The 20,888-nt window shown below is 58.1% G+C and overlaps 1 protein-coding gene across 1 annotated transcript in view; it reads right to left on the bottom strand.

Annotated features, from left to right (window-relative positions):
- COL13A1 (collagen type XIII alpha 1 chain) overlaps positions 1-20,888 on the bottom strand; it is a 78,204-nt gene that overhangs the window by 24,795 nt on the left and 32,521 nt on the right. Inside the window, exons 15-25 of the mRNA XM_070431927.1 lie at positions 13,956-14,000; positions 13,027-13,059; positions 11,888-11,914; positions 9,237-9,278; positions 8,270-8,356; positions 6,459-6,512; positions 5,092-5,136; positions 4,661-4,729; positions 1,929-1,991; positions 873-917; positions 349-501 (exon numbers count right to left, since the gene is read on the bottom strand). Coding sequence (XP_070288028.1) covers positions 349-501; positions 873-917; positions 1,929-1,991; positions 4,661-4,729; positions 5,092-5,136; positions 6,459-6,512; positions 8,270-8,356; positions 9,237-9,278; positions 11,888-11,914; positions 13,027-13,059; positions 13,956-14,000 — 663 coding nt within the window. The remainder of the gene's footprint in view (positions 1-348; positions 502-872; positions 918-1,928; positions 1,992-4,660; positions 4,730-5,091; positions 5,137-6,458; positions 6,513-8,269; positions 8,357-9,236; positions 9,279-11,887; positions 11,915-13,026; positions 13,060-13,955; positions 14,001-20,888) is intronic.

The raw sequence follows: 20,888 nt of genomic DNA, 5'->3' as shown, positions 1-20,888 counted from the left end.
GGTGAGAGGGCTTCTGCATACTTTCCCAAGAGCCAGTTTTCTACCCATGACTTCCTCTCCTTCCCAACATCCTAGCGAGGTTTGCAGGGGAGGCATTCTAAGCCACTGCAGAGACAGGGACCGGGGCTCTGCCAGGCTCAGGGACTTTCAGGGGACACAGACAGAAGACGACAGAACAGGACCCAGGTCTCTTGAGGGGGGAGACTGGCCTTGGTAAACCAGGGGAACCCAGGTGAGTCCCCTTCTCCCAACTCCCAGGTTAGCAGCCCAGGCTGCAGGGCTGACTTCATGCTGGGGCGGGGGGCGCATGCAGAAGGGGAAAGCAGTCCAGACAGTCCTGGCACTTACCGGTGGGCCTGCCTGCCCCGTCTCCCCTTTCTCCCCTTTCTCTCCCGAGCTCCCCGGATGTCCGTCTTCTCCCCTTATTCCTGCAGGCCCAGGCTTTCCTGGGGGGCCTTGGGGACCAGGAGGGCCCATGTCTCCTGGTTTGCCTCGAGGTCCCTTTAGGAAATATCAACACCACTCATTAGATACACGAGAGGAGGACACAGGAGAGAGAACATGAAGGAATGAGTGGCCTGCAGGACTGGCTCTTCTGTGCTTGGTTGGACCAGGCAGAGAGCTAGTCTGACTCCCTGTGGGAACCCGAGGGGCCTCCGCCCCCAGCCCCAGCCCAGCCCAGCCCAGTGTGGTCTGCTGGCTTCTCCGAGGCCGCAGCATGGGGCTCAGCTGGGCATGTGCAGGGCGGGCCTCCTCTCCCCTCCTCTCTCCCTTCCCCACAAGGTCCACCTTGGGCTTCCTCCGGAGCCCCTGCCATCACCCCCAGGGCCGGGACCAGCTTCAGAGGTTTGTCTGGGGGTGTCTGTTCTCACCTTTTCTCCATCGTGGCCTGGAGGGCCTGGCAGTCCAATCTCCCCCTGTGGCAGAACAACGACAGGTTACTCTCCAGGCAGAGGAGGTGACAGCTGCCACCGAGCGGCACTTCCTGTGCCAGGAGCCCTCAGGAGGCACGGACACGCATGGTCTCCGTTCCAGGGTGAGGTCCCCAACACCGAGCGTGTGCTCAGCCCCCCGTTAGTGAGGAGTGGAACCAGGACTGGAGTCTGAGCACCCTGGCTCCGAAATCCTCGTTTAGCTCCAAATCACGCTGCCACCGAGGGCCCTGGACACTCACTCCATGGCTCCATGGGAGGGCCGCTGCCTCTGTGTTCCTTGCAAACCCAGCCCCTCTGTCCCGGCTGCCCCACAGGGCACTCCTTTCACTTTCACACCAACCCATGCCCCTTCTCTAGCTCAGAGAGGGCGATGAGGGAGGCGTGGCCTCTGTCTTGGAGCCCAGGTGACAGCCAGCTGCCCCACCAAGGCAAAATGCTGTAGGTGCTATGAGAGAAGCGAGGAAAGGGCAGTGAATTCTGCCCGATAGATCAGGGGAGGCTTCAAGGAGGAGGTGAGCTTTGGAAGGTAGGGAAGAGGGGAAGGGGTTTCAGGGTAGGGGGCCTCATGAGCAGAGGGCAGAGGGGCAAACATGCAAGGCTTTCTGAGAAAAACCACAGGGGCTGGGGCAGAGTATGAAAGGGAGCCAAGGCAGGGAGCGAGGACGGGTGAGATTGGGGATGGGTTCAAGGCCTTGTTCCCTGGTAGCAGACTGGGGTCAGTGCTGTGGGTGTGGCTGGGGCAGGGTCTGTGGGGCAGGCTCCGCCACATCAGAGGGTTATAGGCGCCCAAGAAGGCAGCCAGGGAAGAGCGGCAGAGCCCAGGGTGGGAGGAGTGACGGCAGCTGGGGTGTGGGTGAGCCTTGGTGCACTGGGAGGAATTACAGGCCAGAGCGAGGTGGTGCTCTGGGAAGATGAGAGGGTCACGGGACGAGGGGTGGCCACGGGGTCCCATGCTCAGAGTCACATGCTCTGTAGGGTCAAGACAAGTGTTACCTTCTGGCCTGGGATCCCTGGAGCTCCAGGTGGGCCGATCTGCCCGGGAAGACCAGGGGGCCCCTAGGAAAGAAAACAGACTCAGGAAGGATGTTCTGAGGAGCAGGAGCGGCCTGTTACCAGAGGGGGATAGATACAGGCTGGCTTAGAGAGAGCAGGCGTTTTCACACCTTCTATCAGTGGCAGGAACACTGTTTTTGCAAAGGAGACAATATGGGGACTTCACAATGTACGGGCGATAGGCACGGAGTGTGTCTGGGTTAGAGGTGGTGGGATGCAGAGCCATGCCCAGCAGCCTCTGTCCTCCTGCCTCTGAGGCACCGCTGGGGCTCCTGGGCTCCCAGAAGACACATCTGACCTCCTGGACGGTGACTTAACAACGTGTCCAGGAAACAGCCAAACGTCAGCCACAGGTGAAGGTCTGGAACATCGATGCAGTGGAGCAGTGAGGGAAGAACAAGGACTGCACCCGCCATGCCAGGGTGAGGCCCTGACACACGGCGATGAGCAAACGCAGCCGGACGCAGACAGCGACACACGCGTGCTCCCACTCCTGGGAGGCTCAGGGAAGACACATCTAATCCGCGGCGACAGAAGCCGAGTGGTGGCGCCGGGCTGGGGCAGGTGTGGGACTGACCCCCAGGCCCATCCATGGAGGAACTCTCGGGAGTGGCTGGGGTGGTGGATACATGTGTACGGACACATCTGTCAAAACTCAGCAAACTCTACACCTAGAAGGGGTGCATTTTATTGTTTGTAAATGATACAAGGCTGTTTTTAAAAGAAAAACAACAACATGTGTTTCCAGGGAAGTTTTGCTTCCAATAGCTATTTTGAATAATCCATTCTAATGTGTCCCAATGAAGCTCACGGATTCCAGGATCCTGTGGTTAACACCAGTTTCTGGGACCGGGGCGTCCTGTGCTTGGCGCTTGGTTCTGGGTCCGCATCGTCCCTAAGCGTGTCTGTGGCACATGGCTACGACAGTATTGGGTGAAACAACACGCCAGTAGTTTGAGAACTTGGAGCCCTCCCCGTTCCCTCCACCTGGTGGTGGAGTTTGAACTACAAGTATTCACTGCAGGCGGCCACTGGTAGGTGCGTGTGCAAAACCCAGGCTTGGGATGCACTGGCTTTCCAGGTGCAGGTAATAAAATTGATTTGTAGGAAATGCAGAGGGTCGTTACTCATGTTTCAGGGTTATGCACTTTATCAACTGAAGGTGGAGAAAAAGGAGAAACACAAAAGCATCCTCCTCTATACCCCTGTTTCCTTGACAGAGCTGCAATGGGAATCCAGCATTTATACTGTGCCAAGTATACTCTGCCTGGTAGATCAGGGGAGGCTTCAAGGAGGAGGCGCCCAGCTGAATCAGCGAAGAGCCACTCCATCAGGCAGCCATGATCCAGGCTGGGGACAGCTCCTGAGACCCCCTGTTCAGACTTAGGTCACCCTCTGCCCCAGCCCTGCATGGCCAACCCTAACCCCAAAGAGCCCAGCGTCTGCTTTCGTGAGGCAAGACCTCCAGGCCTTGCTTCCAGCCCGCCCTTCCCCATGGCCCCAGCGTTGGTGCCCGGGGAAAGTGAAGAAAGAGGAAGACTGATGGTCAAGGTCAGCATCAGGGTCTCCTAAAAAACCACCACCATGCGATCAGGTGGAGGGCAAGTCAAGAGCCATCTGCCGGGTCTCCTCGGCCCAGTCACGGACCGTGGGAGCTGGGCCGCTCTAAGGAGTGGGCTCCGTGCCTTCCCCCTCCCCCAGAGGTTTGTGATCACTGGGCAGGAAGCACCCCACATCTCACTGAATGCTGCTCTGAGGCTGTCCTATGACTCGGACAAGCCCTCAAATAGCCTGCAGCCTTTCCTTCACTTCGCCAAAGAGGGAGGAAGCAACATCCCTTATGCTTTCTGGCCGCTGACTGGGAGCCTCCCTTGCTTCTCCCTCTTGTCCCAGCACCTAGATTTCAAGGTTCCACTGCACCGCCCTTCAGACAAACAGACAGCATAGCAAACTATGGAATCACTAAAAAAATAATTAGACTGACAATTGTTGGCATTAAAAAAGGATGATACAGCTCGTAAATGGAGTCACGTCATTAGAACGTTTCATTTAAAGGAGTGGCTCTCCACCTGAGGCAGTTTTGCCCCGAGGGGGCATTTGGCAGTGACACATTTTGGTTGTCATAACAGGTGGGGTGCTACTGGCATCAGGTGGGTGGAGACCAGGCATATGCTGAACACCCTGCAACCCACAGGACCCACCCCCCACAGCTCGGAGCACTATCGACAGTGCTGGGGCTGAGGAGCTCTGCTTTCAGGGGCGGGTGTCATAGGAACTTGAAATACGATAAAATTGATGCCAAAGGGAGCCGTGTTCTAGGAAGACATGTGAAAGGGGAGTGTGTGCTCTGAAGAAACAGGGCCCCCAAACCCTGGATGGGCCAACACCCTGCAGGGTGCCAGGATGCTTCAGGAATGGCTCTCAGTTACCCAGAGCCAGGAGAACGGGCCAGATGGGCCCAGGTGGGAGCCAGGCCACCTGGATGGCAAATGAGCGGGCCATTTGCCCGGAGGCTGCGCAGTGCGACCCAAACTGCAGGCCAAAGGAGGGGAACAAAGGAGGCTGGCTCAGTGGCCTGGCCTCAGGGGCATCCATCCAGGTGTGCAGCTCCCTCTCAGGCCTCCGTGCAGCCAGCACCTCCCCATCTCTAGCCCCGGGCCAGCCCCACGCACCTGGAGCGCCTCGTTGATGCTGGCGTTGCACTCGACCGCCTCTCCTTTCCCTGGCTCTCCCTTGGAGCCCTGCAAGGCAAACACGATCTCAGCCGCCGGGCCAGCAGGGACCTGACCACAGCTGCCGCCCGCTGTCTGTCAACTGGACCGTGGACAGCACTGGCTGCGCCTGGCTGCACACAGGTGGGTCCAGGGCAGCAAGAGGGGAGCCTATCGGGGACCCGAGCGCTCTCAGAGGGAGCCTGGGAGTTGGGCTCCATGAGCGCCGAACTAGACCGACCTGGAGAAGACTGAGCCCAGTCCTGGCTGCAACGCCAGACCTCTTATCGGGGACCATCAAGCTCTTCTCCTCGCCCCTCAAGACCCCAGGGACCAGCCACGTCACTCTGTGACCCCAGGGAGGTGAGATGCGCTGGATGAGATGCACATACCTTGTGGCCAGCTGGTCCCTGTTCTCCAGGCGCTCCAGGGTCCCCCTATTGCACGACAAAACTGGGGTGAAATGGGGATAAAGCTGGGTACAGAGAACCTGATGCCTCCAGGTGGGCCACGCGCTAGGGCCACGGGGCGGCCAGGAGGCTCACCCTAGCTCAGCCTCGAGGACGCAGAGCTCCCTGTGCCTGAAAGTGCAGGCTCCCCTCTACCCAGAGGCAACCCCCTCCTTCCCAGCTCCCCCAGCTTGCGCTGAGAGGTCTTCTTTCTGTCCTGCGTTAGCTGTTAGTGACTCCACCTGTGTCCGTCTGCCACCTCCCAGCCCCCTCAGCCAGCACCTCCTTGGGCGCAGAGATGAGCCCTCTGGGTCTCCTCATTTCCATTCTGCTCAGGAAGCAAGGGCTCCGAAACCTTTTGCCAATTAATCGTCGGGGTCAGTATTTGCCATGAAGAGCCCATGTGGTACTTTTAGGGGCCCCTCTGTTTGTGAAAGATCCGAACCGCAGGATGGAGCATGGGAGGGGTGGGGAACGGAAGGTATTAGGAGCCCCCAGCCTCCCTGAGCGGGGGACATGAGGGGACTTTTTCCTGTTGGAAACAGGACAGAAGGGTGGGGAATAAATGAAACTGTGGTGTACGTTGTGAGAACAAACCACACTTCAGTTGTTCTGGGATAATGTTAACATTGAGGAAATTTAAAAAAATAAGATAGAAAGTGAAAATAGCCGTAACCAGTTTGGCTCAGTGGATAGAGCGTCGGCCGGCGGACTGAAAGGTCCCAGGTTCGATTCCGGTCAGGGGGCATGTACCTTGGTTGCGGGCACATCCCCAGTGGGGGGTGTGTGGGAGGTGGCTAATCGATGTTTCTCTCTCATTGATGTTTCTAATCTCTATCTCTCTCCCTTCCTCTCTGTAAAAAATTAATAAAATATATTTAAAAAAGAAAGAAAGTGAAAATAAAGGAAAAATGAACCTTTGAATGTAACTCAACTCGTGAGGACACTGGAGGTGGAGCTCATGGAGCGTCCAGCCACTGCCACCTCCAGGTCACCTGTCCCTCCCCCTCCCGCCACAGCACACAGCACCCACCACCCCTGCACGGGGAGCAGCTGGTGGGAAGCGGGAGTCCCCTGTACCAGGGCTTGGAAGCTAACAGAGCAGGGGCTCTGGGCCACTCCCAGCCCCCACGTCCGGCCCCCGGGCCAGCCTTCGCATGACTGCTGTCTCAGGGGACAGACAGCAGCAGGAGTCCCAGCCGGTCAGCCTGTGCCCGGGGGTCCAGCCGCAGGGGTGGCCACACTGAGCTGGGGCTTGAACTCCCAAGCTGACCCTCATCCTGCAGCTTTCAGATCTGGGGCCTCCGTACCTTGTCCCCCTGCTTTCCGGGGGGGCCGGCCTGGCCATGGACACCAGCTTCTCCCTGGGGAAGGAGAGAGATGGGGTGAGGGCCTGCAGGGCACCTTGGACAGTCACTCAAGGGGGCAAGATGTCCTGCTGTTAATGTCCTGGCTATTGTGTCTTTGGGCTTCCATGTCTTTCTCTGCTGGATTCTACGAACTCACCCCATTCCACCTATCTGACTTCTACCCACGCTTGGGCCCAGCCCGGCTCTCAGCTCCTCCTGGCAGCCTTTCTATCTACTCCCTTCCTCCTCTGAGGTGTTCTCACCACTGGCTGGTGTCCACCCCTTGCCACGCCCCCCCCCCCCCCCCCCCCCCCACCAGGCCATCCTCAGTTCTCAGCTGACATATACGTGCTCAGTTCTCTTGTGGCCCCAAATGTGAATGCCAGCAGCCCTTGGCGGGTCATTTTGGAGCCTGAAACACTTGCAAAGGCACACCTCACCCTGCCTGGGGGGGTGGGGTGAAGACCCTGGGCCTGTGTGTATGTGGGGGGACACAAGGGGAGTGCTGGAGGCCTAGGACAGGAGGGGACGGGGAACTAGGAAGAGGCCCATCCCAAACACATCACTTATTAAACATCTGCCTGGACTTGGAAAGAGGATGAGATTTCGGGAACAGTCTTCGAGCTTCCCCTTTTTTGTCCCAGGGCGTGAGGACAATAGTGACCAGGTTTCTCCGACCCTAAATGAAGACCCCAAATGTGCCAGCCATTCATGCCCTGTGGGGTCAGAGGGACAAACTCCAAAACTTGGGGTGTCTGGGAACCCGGTGGCAGGGCTACCTCTGGCAAAGCTGGTGCTCATGTCAGGGAGCCTCTGTCCCCGCCACAGTCAGATGGGCATAGGGCCGTGGTCGGCAAACTGTGGCTCTCGAGCCACATGTGGCTCTTTGGCCCTTTGAGTGTGACTCTTCCACAAAATACCACGTGCGGGCATGCACGTACAGTGCAATTGAAACTTCGTGGCCCATGCGCAGAAGTCGGTATTTTGTGGAAGAGCCACACTCAAGGGGCCAAAGAGCCGCATGGGGCTCGAGAGCCGCAGTTTGCCGACCACTGGCCTAGAACATGGGCACGGGGAAGGGGAAGCCGCGTCTGCCTGTGAGGTTCCTCGTGCTCCCTGCACTGTATTCCTGCGAACTGTGGCTCTGTCTGTCCTGTCAGATTGCGGGCCAGCCCACCATAGCAGCCCTTGATAAACGCCAGTCAGCGGGGGGAATGCGTGTGCTGATTCCAATCACATAATTAATCTTTTCCTTATGAGCTAAGAAAGGGACCCCCTCACCTCCCCATGCTGCTAAAATAAACCAAGGAAGCATCTGCTTTGGGAAGCCCGAGTCTTACCCCTGCAGTTTCCACAAAGAGCAAGGAAAGGGTGGTCAGCCAGCTGTCTCCCGGCCACCATCCTGCTCCCCGAAATGCACCAGCACAGGCGGGGCTCAGCAGCTCGCTGGCCTGAGGCCTATTCAGAGCCCAGGCGAGGGGCCTTTCTGGCTGTCCTAAGGCCCTGCAGTCGCCAGCCCCTGACTCGGTTACATCACAGCCATTTGAGTCAATGGGACCAACCCTCTGTCCTGGGTGACATCTCTTCTGGATGCCAAACAGCTTCTGCTTGGAAGTAGGCGGTCAGGCCAAATGACCTTTCCAGAATCCACGGGAAAACCACACACACTAGGGAAGGCAAGGTGCCCAGGACACAGAGTCCCCAAGAACCGGCTGAGGGAAAGGCCTCAGGCAAACATCTTCCGTGAGCACTGATCCCAGGGGAAGACTCACCTTTGGCCCTGGGGGCCCGGGGAGCCCTGGGGGGCCGGGCTCCGCTCTGCCTCCTCCAATGGAGTTGCCAGAATCGCCTTTCTCTCCCTGGGGGTGGAAAGGAAAAGTTATTAGTTCTTCCCTCACAGTTCAGGCTAAATTTGGTAGGGGGTGGGGGTGGGCATTAGGGGGCTGTGGGCTCCAGAGGCCTTCAGAAGCCTGGCCTAGTCTGATCCAGCCGCAGGTTTTGAGGAAAGAATAGAGCTGGCTATTGAAGGGGAACAGGCTGAAACAAGAGACCTATCAGAACCTGGGTCTGGAACTGCGTTTCTGAAAGAGTGTTCCATGGACCCAGTAGGCGTGGCTCAGTGGTCACAGTTCGATTCCGGTCAGGCCACATGCCAGGTTGCCGGCTCGATCCCCAGTGGGGGCCATGCAGGAGGCGGCTGATCAATGATTCCCTCTCATCATGGATGTTTCTACCTTTCTCTCCCTCTCCCTTCCTCTCTGAAATAAATTGAAAAAATACATATTTTAAAGGGTGTTCCATGGAACACTTCTTCAGGGGGTTGAAAATTTTTGAAATGTGAAAAAAAGGGGTCTGGTGGCCAAACAATGCTAGGAAAGGCGGAATGAAATGAAGCTTTGCGAGCTCCTTCATGCAGCGTGCCCAGAGCTCTGACAGGCGACGGTGCCTGTGACTATCCAAGGGGCCCCTTACCCAGCTCTCCCACACTTACCTGACCTCTAGTCTGTTTTCAAGTGCACTATCTTATGGAGCTCATGTACCACTGAGCACATTTTCAGAGCTGCTGCAAAGAGGTCTGACCAGGTCATAGCCATTGAATTCTTTGAATCTGGGCATTGTTTGGCCAATTAGGGCCTCCCATGTCGTACCTCTTTACCCCCCTCCTCTGGGAGGGAATGTGGGCGGGGATGGACATCAGACCTCTACGCATCTCACCATGCAGAGCTCCTCGATACCCACCTTCTGCCCCAGGAGGCCAAGGCCCGTGGCGCCCTTCTCACCCTGCGGAGAAATGCAGACAAGGTGGGTTAGAAGAGCTCCTCTAGGATGTGGGTGAGGCCTCACCCCGCCAGCGCCAGGCCTTGGCTTTCCTCTCTCCCACCTCCCTGCCCCTCCGTGCACTGTTTTCTGAAGGACTCCACTTCCTGAAGGGCCCCCACCTGGCCCAACTCCTTCTTAAGACCACTTCACACTGGGGACAGCCTGCATCAGTGCTCCCCTCTCCCCAGGTGGGCTGGGCCCTCATCACTCGTGGGAGAGGGGAGCCAAGAGCACTTAGGCCCTTTTAAGGGGAGGGATGAGCAGCGTGGAGCCAGGCATTTGGGAAGCTCTTCCTTTTAACCACCGTGCTCTTTCCATGTTCATGTTCATCGGGACCAGCCACTAGAGGCCCCTGGTCTCCAGGGAGAGCCTTCTGCCCACCTCCTCCTGCCTCTAAAGACAAGACAAGCCTGGCTGGCATAGGAGCTTCGACCTATGAACCAGGAGGTCATGGTTCAATTTCCCGGTCAGGGCACATGCCCCGGCTGCAGGCTCCATCCCCAGTGTGGGCAGCCGATCATTGATTCTCTCTCATCATTGATGTTTCTCTCTCTCCCCCTCTCCTTTCCTCTCTGAAATCAATAATATATATATATATATATATATATATATATATATATATATATATATAAAGACAAGACCATCTAACCAGGACTTCCCTTTGGAGGAATATTTTGAGAAGCTTGCCTCCTGTTATGGGTTGAATTGTGCCTCCTCCTCCCTATTTGTATGTAGAAGTCTGAACTCCCAGACTTCTCTCAGAATTCGACCTTATCTGGAAGTGGGACAGTGGAGGTGTAATTACATGGAGGTGTAATTAGCTATGTTATGAGGTCATGCTGGAGGGGGTGGGTCCCTAATCCAATATGACTGGTGTCTATACAAGAAGGGGAAACTTGGACAGACTTGCGCATGGGGGAACACAAGTGAGGGTGAAGGCAGAGATGGGGTCTATGAGCTGAGGACCAGCAAGGATGGCAGCAAACCCGGAAACCAGGAGACGGGCCTGGGCTAGATGCTCCCTCACAGCCGCAGAAGGAACGACCCTGCTGACACCTGTTCCTCAGACCACTGGCCCCCAGGCAGGGGGACAATACACGTCTGTGGGTTGTGGTCCTTTGTGGGGCGCCTTCGCTAAGGAACACCCCTCGTAGCCAGCTCCTTCCTGAAGAACTCTCCCCCTGACCTGGACCACAGAGCCCGCCTCGGTGCAGCAGCCGCCCTGTGTCAGCGGCAGAGCTGGTCTCACAGGCAGGTCTCCTAAGGCTCCACCTCCGACCCAGCGTCTCACACCAGGAGCCCCCAGAGCACGGCCAGGTCAGCGCGGGGAGCTCCACTCTCCGCAGCCACGTGTGTGGTTACATAAACTGAGGGCCCTGGATCATAATTTGCTCAGACGTCTCACTGACTTGCCCAGCTGGAGCCACACAAGGAGCCACACGAAGTCACTGGGGGTCATCCCCTTGCTACCTGTCCCTGGGGAGGAGCTGAATGGCACAGTGGCCTGGAGCTGGCCAAGGAAGGGAAGGAGGCTGGGTGAGTGCCCACGTGACAGGAGGACAGCAAGTCCTGGGAGCCCAGCAGGCCCGCTCTGCCTGGGCTGTGCCTTAGCGGGCATGCCCTGAAGCAGCCGGGAAGGGATGCAGTGCCGTCTGCGGGGGTCCTGGGGGTGGCGACGGAGTGAGGAAGGGTCTTCCTTCTGCTGGGTTCTCCTGGGTAACCCATGGCTTTCAGGGAGGGAGCGTTGCTCTCGAGTGGAATTTCTGCAGCTTTGCAGGCTGTCCCCGCACTGCCCTCCTCCTGAGGGTACACGCACCCATTACACACGGCAGGCAGCACCCTAGTCACGGGAGGGAGAGGTGGGCAGGAAGTGGGGGAGCGGCACTCTCAAAGGCACAATATCCTACCCTCTGCCCCCTCTTTCCCGGCAAACCTGGGGGCCCCGGCTTCCCTGCTGCTCCTGGGTCTCCCTTTGGGGTAAGAAGAGAAAGTCACTCCTAAGAGGATGGAGGTGGGGGTCATGAGGGGTATAATGGACAGCGATCATAGATGGGTGTTTCTAGAACCCTAGTCCCATAAGATGCTCCTCTGAAAAAAAGGAGGCCCTGGTCAAAAAAGTTTGACGTCCTTCACAAGATAAAACCTTTTCAGAGCTCTCCGATGCACATTTAGCATGATAAAGGCTCTGAGAAGGCCTGCACGAAAGAAACCCTGTAATATTTTTAATCCCCTATTTCCCAAACATATTTGACCATGGGAACTTTTTTTCATGTTACATCCCTTCATGAACTAGATGAGGGACAGCCCCCAGGTGCAGGGGACAGCAACTCCTGGCTGCTGGAGCAGGTGTGCAGGCGAACAGGCCGAGCTGTCCAGCCAGAATCCAGGAGCAGGGCTGCTTGTGCAACCCTGACAAGCAGGCCCCTCCCTGGCAGGCTGTCCTCTGCTCAGTCAGGTCCCCAGCCCCAGGCCCACCTCAGGGGGATCAGGAGTGAGAAACAGCAGCGGCCCCTCCCACCTCCCCTGACACCTGATGCTCCTTGCAGCCCAGACATTCCCTGTGTCAGTACCTTGGCTCCTGGGGTTCCTGGTTCTCCCTGTGTAGGAAAAAAAAAAAGATTCAGGTAAGAGAGCGGGGAAGGGAGCAGGAACCAATGAGCAGAGCTACTCTGGGGGGAGGCGAAGCACCTGGCCAGCTCAGGCTTTCCTCAGCGTAGACCTCAAGCCACAGGCCAAAGAGGCCTCCTGGACCACCCCCTATTCTCCACCAGGTGAGGCGTGTGGCTGGTGTGGGTGTCAGTGAGGCCCCGCAGGAGAGGGAGAGGTGCCCCTGTAAGCGGACCTGCCGGAGAGCCACACCGAGCACTTGTGCTGCTGGGTGTTTCCACCGTCCGCCTGCCAACCACATGGCAGTTAGGGTGGGTTCAGGAGGAGGAATCCAGCTCCCCTCCCTGAAGCTTTGCAAGCAAGTAGCTGTGACATTCCAGTGTGAATGAAAGCTCTGGCTCCACGGCATGGCAGGAGGGTGAGACCTATAGCTGAGAATGGTAACCCTTTGCTACTTCCTTGTAAGCTTAGGTAGACACTGGCTGTTCAAGTTATGTGTGCGTGCACCTGACATGGGCTGTTCAAGTGTGTGCGTGCACCTGACATGGGCTGTTCAAGTTATGTGTGCGTGCACCTGACATGGACTGTTCAAGTTATGTGTGCGTGCACCTGACATGGGCTGTTCAAGTTATGTGTGCGTGCACCTGACATGGGCTGTTCAAGTTATGTGTGCATGCACCTGACATGGGCTGTTCAAGTTATGTGTGCATGAATCTGACATGGGCTGTTCAAGTTATGTGTGCATGAATCTGACATGGGCTGTTCAAGTTATGTGTGCATGCACCTGACATGGGCTGTTCAAGTTATGTGTGCGTGCACCTGACATTGGCTGTTCAAGTGTGTGCGTGCACCTGACATGGGCTGTTCAAGTTATGTGTGCATGCACCTGACATGGGCTGTTCAAGTTATGTGTGCGTGCACCTGACATGGGCTGTTCAAGTTATGTGTGCATGGATCTGGCAACAATGCTGCTTCAGGAGAAAAGTTTCCCAACCCTGTCTGCCTCCTCCTTGGTTCAGGGCCTCTGAAGCCCCAACTCTGTCCTCCTCTCTCCATCTCTCCCACATTACCCCTCCGTGTTGAATTACAGCGTTTCACTGACCTTCATCCCGGCCACGGCGATGCCAGGAGCCCCCTGGCAGAGAGAAGAAAAGGCATGGAGATGTCTGCAGTCAGGGGGAGCACGAGGAAGTGGCCAGCCTCCCAGCCTCCCCTTGGGGAGAGGCTCACGCCTGTGTACCACCCAAACCCACGGGAAAGGAGGGATGCTGAGCTTGGCACAGGGAGGGTGGGCCCCGAGGAAGAGGCTCTGTGCAGCACAGCTGGATGCCCAGGGTCCCACCCACCTGCTCAGCACCTAGGCTGTGCTGGGGGACACAGTGGGCATCATGGCAGGATGCCCACAGGTGAGGTAGATGGGCATCCCTGGGGTGAAATGAGGGAGGGCTTCGTTGGGATAGGAGAAAAGGAGGAGGAGATGGGGGAGGGGAAGCAGGGAGAGCCCTGGGGAAGGGGAGAAGAGTAGATGGAGATGTCACCACGTACGTACAGTGCCCCCCCAGTGTGTGTCAGCAGGCCTCTCCTCACAGGAAGCTCTCTGGATCTACGCCCCCAGGGACTGGGGAGCAGCTGGCAGTGAACCCCATATCAGCTCAAGACCACTGACTTTTGAAGGGAATAGGCTTCCAAACACACTGCTTAGTAAACCCCCCGTGGAGGTGATGTTAGGGGGTGTCTACTCCTCACATGGGCCTCAGGACTGCAGCCAGAGCTGGGGTTACGCAAGCAGATTATTATGACCCAAAGATGCCCAGAAGGAGGCCTGGCCATATCAGAAGGGCACCGGTGCATGATGGGGCCAAACAGGAGCCAAACAGGGCAGCCCTGCCTGGAAGGACCGGCTGCACAGCGAGGGGCGAGGGCCTGGGAGGATATGCACCCCCAGTCTTCACCGTGGGACGTGGGAAGGAGGAGCGTGGGAGAGAGCTCGGGGTGGGGGAGGGGCTGCCTGGGTGTGTGAGGGGCAGGTACCTTCACTCCGTGTTTGCCCGGCATCCCCGGCATGCCCCGTTCTCCCTGAAGGAAGAAACAGAGAAACGATGAGAAGAGGACCAGACTCCGGGCCCCGAGGATGTCACTGAGAATGGCTGGTCTGGAAGCTCAGGACAGTTGAGCTCTGGCAGTCACCGAGGGCCACTCAGCTATGTGAACTCGCACAGGGGTCCAAGGCACAGTGAGGGAGAAGCCCCCAGAGAGAGCAGTCACCACAGGAGCCAAGTCCTGTGGGGATGCGGGGCAGGGAGCTTTTCAAGATCTACTGCCAGCGGGTCTGGAACTCAGTGCTGCGGGTAGGAGTGGGCCTGGGCCATGCACCGACTGCACATCCTCCCTCCCGCCCCGCCTAGCACTTCTTGCCCGTTTTCATTCCAGCAGCCCTGCTCCTCATCTCCCTCTGGGGCTCCTTTTCCTCCAGGTTCCTTGGGTCTAACTCCTCCCAAGGGCCTGTGGGCCTTGGCCCCACGTGGCAGAGGGTCTGCCTCTACTTGGGTGGTGGGGGACTGGAGATGAACCAGGCGCCACCTGGCACCTTCCAGAGGCACCGGGACAGCTGTCGCCGCTCCAGGATCTCGTGGGTGTGCGCTACCAGCTCAGCCGTGTCTCCAGCCTCTCGTACCTCCCCGTGAAAACGCCACACGGATGGGAGGGGCTGAGCTCAGGTCACGCCAGGAGGAGAGGGGGTGGGGATGCCAGCCAGCGGCAATGGGGGCTGCCATGTTAGGGTGACCAGGGGAGGAAGAAGAGCAGCTCCTGTCTCCAGGAGTTGAACCCCAACTGAAGCCCCAGGCAGGGCCCAGAATGCCATGCAGCTACAGGTGACAACGGCCGGCCTGCTGCAGCTTCCTGCGAGGGAAGCCAGCGCTGATGGTGGCCATGCCCAACCCCGCCAGGCCCAGCTTCCTCTCTCAGGCCAGCGGGCACGGCCACAGGCCATGCTGCCGTTCCCACAGGCTTCAGGCAGAGGGCGAACCTGGTCCCACCTCAGCTGTCCTCACCCATCTCTGCATCTGACAGGCAGTCCCAGTCCACCCCGCGCTCACCAAGGACAGAGAGGCTTCTCACTCTGCTCCAGGACTGAGCCCTCCCTGTACGTAAGCTGGACAATAACACTCCCTACTCAGAACAGCCGCTGCCTGGCACTGACCGGAAAAGGGGCCGGGATCCTGAGCATGGCCTTCCATCCTCGCTTCCTTCCCAGCCTCATCTCCTCATAGCCTGACACCTCTTCCTGCTTCCCTGAAAACACCACCCACTCTCATGACTTCCTGTTATTTCCTCAACACCCTACTCATTGATGGTCACACACCATCTGCTCTGTGGAGCCTTTTGCTGTGCCCCAAGCCAGTGCTGGTTCCTCAGTGCAGAAGGACCCTGTGCATTTGTAATCTGAGCACAAAACCACGTCGGCCTGGGATGGCTCACTTCCATTCTTTAGGGACAAGTCTCTGAATTCTGCAAAAGGCTCAGAATCTTTAGCTCCAAACCCAGGACCCCTTTCTCATCCTGACTCACCAGGACCCCTGAGCCACAGGCAGTGACCACAGCAGATAAGCCAGTGGCCCAGGTCTGCCCTAGCCACCAAATTCTGGGGACCGCCTCTTACGGGAAAGAGCAGAGAAAGGCACGGCCATTTACTGCATCTGCCATGCGTCTGGCACCGGGCTAAGGGCTTTTCATCTTTCTACTCAGTGTCCAGGAATCCACTCGGGTGTGGGAGTGGATGTTACTCCTGCTTTACCGGTGAAGAAACTGTAGCTCAGAGAGGCCAGGTACGATTGTCAAGGTCATGCAGAGCAGGGATGTGAACATAGGTCTTTTGTCGGCCAAAGCCCAGGTACCCATTTCTCCAGACCAACCCCAGCGTCGGCTGGGCTGGTGTTCCACCTGCTTCTGTTAAACACCTTCTGCAGGCTGAAAGCAGGCAACGCCCTATCTGCTGGAGGGCCCTGGGTCTGTGCCCCACAGGCATGAAGGAGTGGGCCAGGCCTGTGAGGGCAGCTCAGCCCAGAGCCCTGGGGTGGTCTTTAACCATAGGCGCCCAGAGAAAAGTGCGGGTCTGCTATGTGGCCAGCAGAGGGCACCCTAGGACCTCGTCAGGAGTCTGGCAACAGGCCTCCAACCCCTTCCCAGGAGAACCAGCTGAGGCTCCTGTCACTCTTTCCTTTAGGACCAGGAGGCCCTGCTAACATGCCAATCAACCCAAATGAGTTGACTCAGCCCCTAGGACATCAGACAGAATCCCTGGGGTGGGGTAGAGGTACAAGTGGGAGGTCAGCTTGGGGGTCCCTGACTATCCAGGGATTTCCCATTGGTCCTGCCCTGCCCTGCCCTGCTCCTGTCTTTCCTTCCATGCCCCTGCCTCCCCTTTCCACCTCCATGTTGAGGAGCTGATGGAGTCAGGAAAGGCTGGCTGTGTGACTCCAGATAAACCCTGTTCTCTCTCCGGGCCCAGGACCCCTACCTGCAAAGTGAGATTAGACTAAATGCTTTCCAGCCACTCCTGCTCCCCCATCTTCTCCATCGTCCCCAGCCCTGCCTGTGGGAGACCCTTAGGAGGGAGAGAGGCCACGGTCAGGGAGGGGACACTGGGTCTGTTGGCAGGTCCAGGACAGGGCTCCCTGGTGGAGCAGGTTAGCTCTGGGTAACACTTCGGCTCTCAGAGGCTCTCTGCCTTCTCCTCCTGCCCCCGAGAGACAGACAGCTTCCTGTGCCTCAGCAGGGAAGAGGGTGGGCTCGGGGCGCCTGTCGCCCGTCTCCACAGGAGCCATGCAGAGCAGGCGCTGGGAGTGAGGGCTTCCGGCTAATTGGGCTTGTCTTCAGCGCATGTGGGTTTGTCTGTAAAGACACAGCCATGCCCTCCAGGGAAATCCGGCCCCTGGGAGCCTCCTAAGGAGGCAGCCCTCCTCATTAGCGTGGCTGACCTCTGCCCGCTCCCTCCCTCCTGGGTCAAGTCTCTTAATTCTGCAAACGACTCAGGCTCCCTTGATCCCCATTCTCAGGGCCTCCCTCACTCCCAGCCCTTTGCTGGGCAGGAAGCAGGGGCGCCCTCCGCTGACCCACCCTGCGGGCTCAGTCCACTCTCATCAGCCTCCTTTCTCCAGGGCCTGTCTCCATGGGTGTGCGCCAGCCTGACCTCTGAACTGGGGACGGTGCTGTCCTAACAGAAAGCGCTGGTTCCTGGACGGTGGCCGAGGTGAAAGAGGGGTGAGAGTCACTGTCAAGGACTCAGGGTGGCTGTGGCGAGCATGCTTGTCTGCAGGGAGGAGGCCGATGCCTGTGCACACAGCTTTCCCTGGTGGCCCATCTCAGCGAGGGCACATCTAGAGGGTCCTTTCCCGGCTTTCTTCTTAAAAATGTTCCTTTTTAAAGGTTAAGTTTGGAATCGTGCTGACTTTAGACCCACTAACTCACCGGCTTATCTTAGGTGGGAAGGAGCTCCCATAGTCTGTCAAAGCCCCCGGCCCCCTTTACCCCTCTATCTTTGCCTTCTCAGGTCCTCCCAACCAGGAGCCTCTGGGTGGGTGTCAGCCACTGGGTCTGGCGTCCTCCAGCTGGGGAGTGGGTGCCTGGGCGTTACAAAGGCTCTTGCCCCAGGGGCACAGAGCATGGGTGGCACAGGCTGCTGTGAGACCAGGCTTGTGACCCACAGGCGGCGCCGACCCACCACCTGGTTCTTTAACTGTGGTGCCGAGAACCAATGCCTGATGGCCGGCCTGGGAGGGGTGGGTTCCATTCGTCGAGGCTAAGCAAGCTCTGGGTGAGCACAGGTGGGGTGGGGGGGGGGTGGGGGGGGGGAATGCCCTGAATGACCTTGAGGACCTGTCCCAGCCAGGACTTCACAATGTCACTGACTCTCCGCTGGGCCCTGCCTGTGCTCTCATGGCAGCATCAATAGGTGCTCTATGCTGGTCCTGGCCTCCAGGTGAGGGCCCATCCTTTACCCAGACGACAGGATGGAAGCGAGCTCCTTGGAGCACAAGCTGGCCATGCTCCCGTCCAGGGGGAGTGGCCTCCTAATTGGTGATTTACTGTTTGTGGAACAAGCGGGGCAGGGACTTGGCAAGAAAACTGTAGTCTGGAAGGAGGTGGGGGCTTCAAGGTCAGCTCCCCAGCCCAGCAAAGGTCAGGCCAGAGAAGCTCGGGGAGATGAATGGACCTCCCTAACGCTGGGTGGGGGGCCCTGGGCCGAGGCAGCTCCACACACAGACTCTTTGTTCTCTGCAGGGAGGAGGAAGACCTGTCTGAGTGGGGAGTGGAGGGCTGGGGGGAGGCCAGCAGGCAGCTCTGGCCTCAGGCCTGGGCCGGGCCCTTTCCTGGGCTGGAAGATCCGGGTGAGGAGGGCCAAGGCCTTTCTCTCACCTACAGCGTTCCCAGGACTGCCTTCCGGGAAGAGGGCAGCTCAGTGCCCTGTTCCTGCTCTAGCGGCTCCGGAGCAGGGAGGCCCGGGGCCACGGAAATGCCAGGCCCTCCGGTAATTGGGGCTGGCAGGAAGTGATCTGGGGAATTACCGGGTCAGGCGCCCCATCGAAGGCCAGGGCTTTGGAAGGGCGGCTGGCTTGTAATCTCGATTTGAGATCGGGTGATTTTGTAGTTAGTTCCAAAAAGAAAAGTCAGCTCTAATTAATCCGTGGACTTTGGAGTGCAGGAGAAATGGGGCCCAGAGAGCGGAGGCTGGGGCTGGAAACCGGCAGAGTGGGAGCCTGTCAGCCTCAGATCTGGAGCCCATGCCTCAGCTCCCTGATCGGCCTTAATTTAAATGGCCTGGCTGTCCCCACTGGGATTTCGTGGCTTTGAAAGAGTGCTGTCCCCATCCCAGACATTTCTGTATCCATGGCTTCATCTGGATGAAGCACTCTGCCTGTGAGCCCGAGAGAAGCCTGGGGGTGCGCAGGTCCTCTGGGAGCCAGAGGGGCGCAGGAAGGTTCCGGAATAGCTGCAGTGCGGCTGAGCCAAGCTGCCTCCTCCTGGCTCTGTTGGAAGCCCCGGGACCATGCCAACTCCCTGCAGGAATCACTGAGGCGAAATCAGTGCCAGTGGAAAAAACACCACACTCCCTTGGTTCTTCAACTAAAATGCACCGTGCACCCCATGCTTTCTGCCGTCGACACTCCACGTACTGCTCACAGAGAGCTGGGGGGCTCAGAGAAAGGCCCGGATCCAGCCACAACCTTTCCTCACAAGAAGGAAAAGAGCTCAACACTCACCTCCTTTTCTCCTAGTGGAGGGGGACCTGCCTACTGGAAATCCTGGGGACCCCCAGGGCTGTAAGGCCCAGGTGGTAGTCATTCAGAGCAAGGCTTTGGGGTCAGACAGATCTGACTCCACCACTTCCAGGCTGTGGGCCTTCGAGGGTTCACCTTTGTGAACCTCAGTTTGTTCATCTGCCAATTGGGGATGAGGATAGAAAGCACCTCAGAGGGCTGTTATAAAGATCTAGTAAGCTGATGCGTGCCAAGTTCCTCACACACAAACTGGCATGTTGAAGAGGCCCCGTAACATAGCTGTAATAATGCTAATCGCCATTCTACGGGAGTGTGTCCACCACATGGCCCCTTGCTCTGACCGGCAGATCAGAATGGACACGTCCTCTCGTAGAAGGACTGAGGAGCGGTGGGGAGGCTGGTGTAGCTGGAAAATGAGGACTGAGCTTCCACTCCTTACACCCTCACCTCAGTGTCCTAGCCATCCAACCACAGGGCTCATGGGCCTGCTCCCCTGGGAGTCCCTGTTTCTCGGGAGCCAGGAGCCTCCAGGAGGGGTGACTGCAGTTACCAGCGGCTCTAGCACAAGGTTCTCACATCCCGCCTCCTCTGGTCTGAAAACGCACAGCCCACAGCTGTGGAAGGGAGCGTGCGCTCAGCCACAGTCCCTCATGCAAACCCGGGGACTTAACACCCAGACCACCACATGCGTCAGACGCACCCCCTGCGGAGACAGACTGACCAGCTCCGATTGCTTAGAGATAAGCCCTCACCGGGTTTGTGATCCACATACAGTCTGACAATCCTCGTCAATCCCCGTGAAAGAGAGCCAGGGTTGTAATGTTTTAAACACACTTTGTGTCTTGCAACATATTTAAAGGAGATTGGCGTCATAAATTTGGATCAAATAGGTACCACATGGGCGCACAACAATACTCGCAGTGTCTGGGCGGCGGGGCTGGCCCTGAGTGGGGCTGGGGCAGCACAGGGCCCGCTGGCCACACCGGGCTTAGATCCTGAGGAGCTGGGGCAGAGCCTGCCCTGCTGGCGGGCTGGCCTCTGGGAGGCTGCCAGGTTGGGTCCAGTTGCTGGGGGGAAAGGGGGTGGATGGAGCTAATCATTAGCAAAGTTCATGGGCTGAGAAACATCTCTGCTGAGAGCTAAGTTCCACCCCGTGCTGGAAGAGAGGCCTCCCCACATGGTGTCACGTCGCTGGGGCACAGCAATCGAAGCAGATGCAGAGGGTCCCTCGGTTACCCCGCAGGTCCCCCGCACAACCTGGCCCCTGGCCCAGCCCTGTGTTCCCACCTGCCAGCACTCGCTCCTCCCTGGGGTGGGGAGCCAACTCGTCTCAGCACCTGTAATCAGGGGCCTCCTTACCGTGCCTTACTCCAAGCAGAGAGCAGAGAGGGGAGAAGAGAGTAACAGGGAAATGATGGGCAAAGGAAGGGTGCTTGGGGGCGAGCCCTCTGCTGCTGGCCACCAGTCCCCAGTGCATACCCTCTGGGCTTTGTTGAAGTAACGACAGAACGAGGATCCCGGCACAGGGAAGGCCAGCCCAGACATAAGGTTGCGGAGATCGCCTCGGGCTCCAGGAACACCTACTGACCAGACTCAAGGACAGGCTGGGAGAAGTGGAGGCCAGAGGAGCCTTCCAGAAACCTGAGCGACATGAGAGGGAGCTACCGGCTCACAGCCCTGCAGA

Source organism: Myotis yumanensis, unplaced genomic scaffold, assembly GCF_028538775.1.
Source record: "Myotis yumanensis isolate MYYU_CA2020_CCGP unplaced genomic scaffold, mMyoYum1.0.hap1 SCAF_13, whole genome shotgun sequence".
Classification (NCBI taxonomy): Eukaryota; Metazoa; Chordata; class Mammalia; order Chiroptera; family Vespertilionidae; genus Myotis; species Myotis yumanensis.
This window is presented reverse-complemented; position numbering and strand designations above follow the sequence as displayed.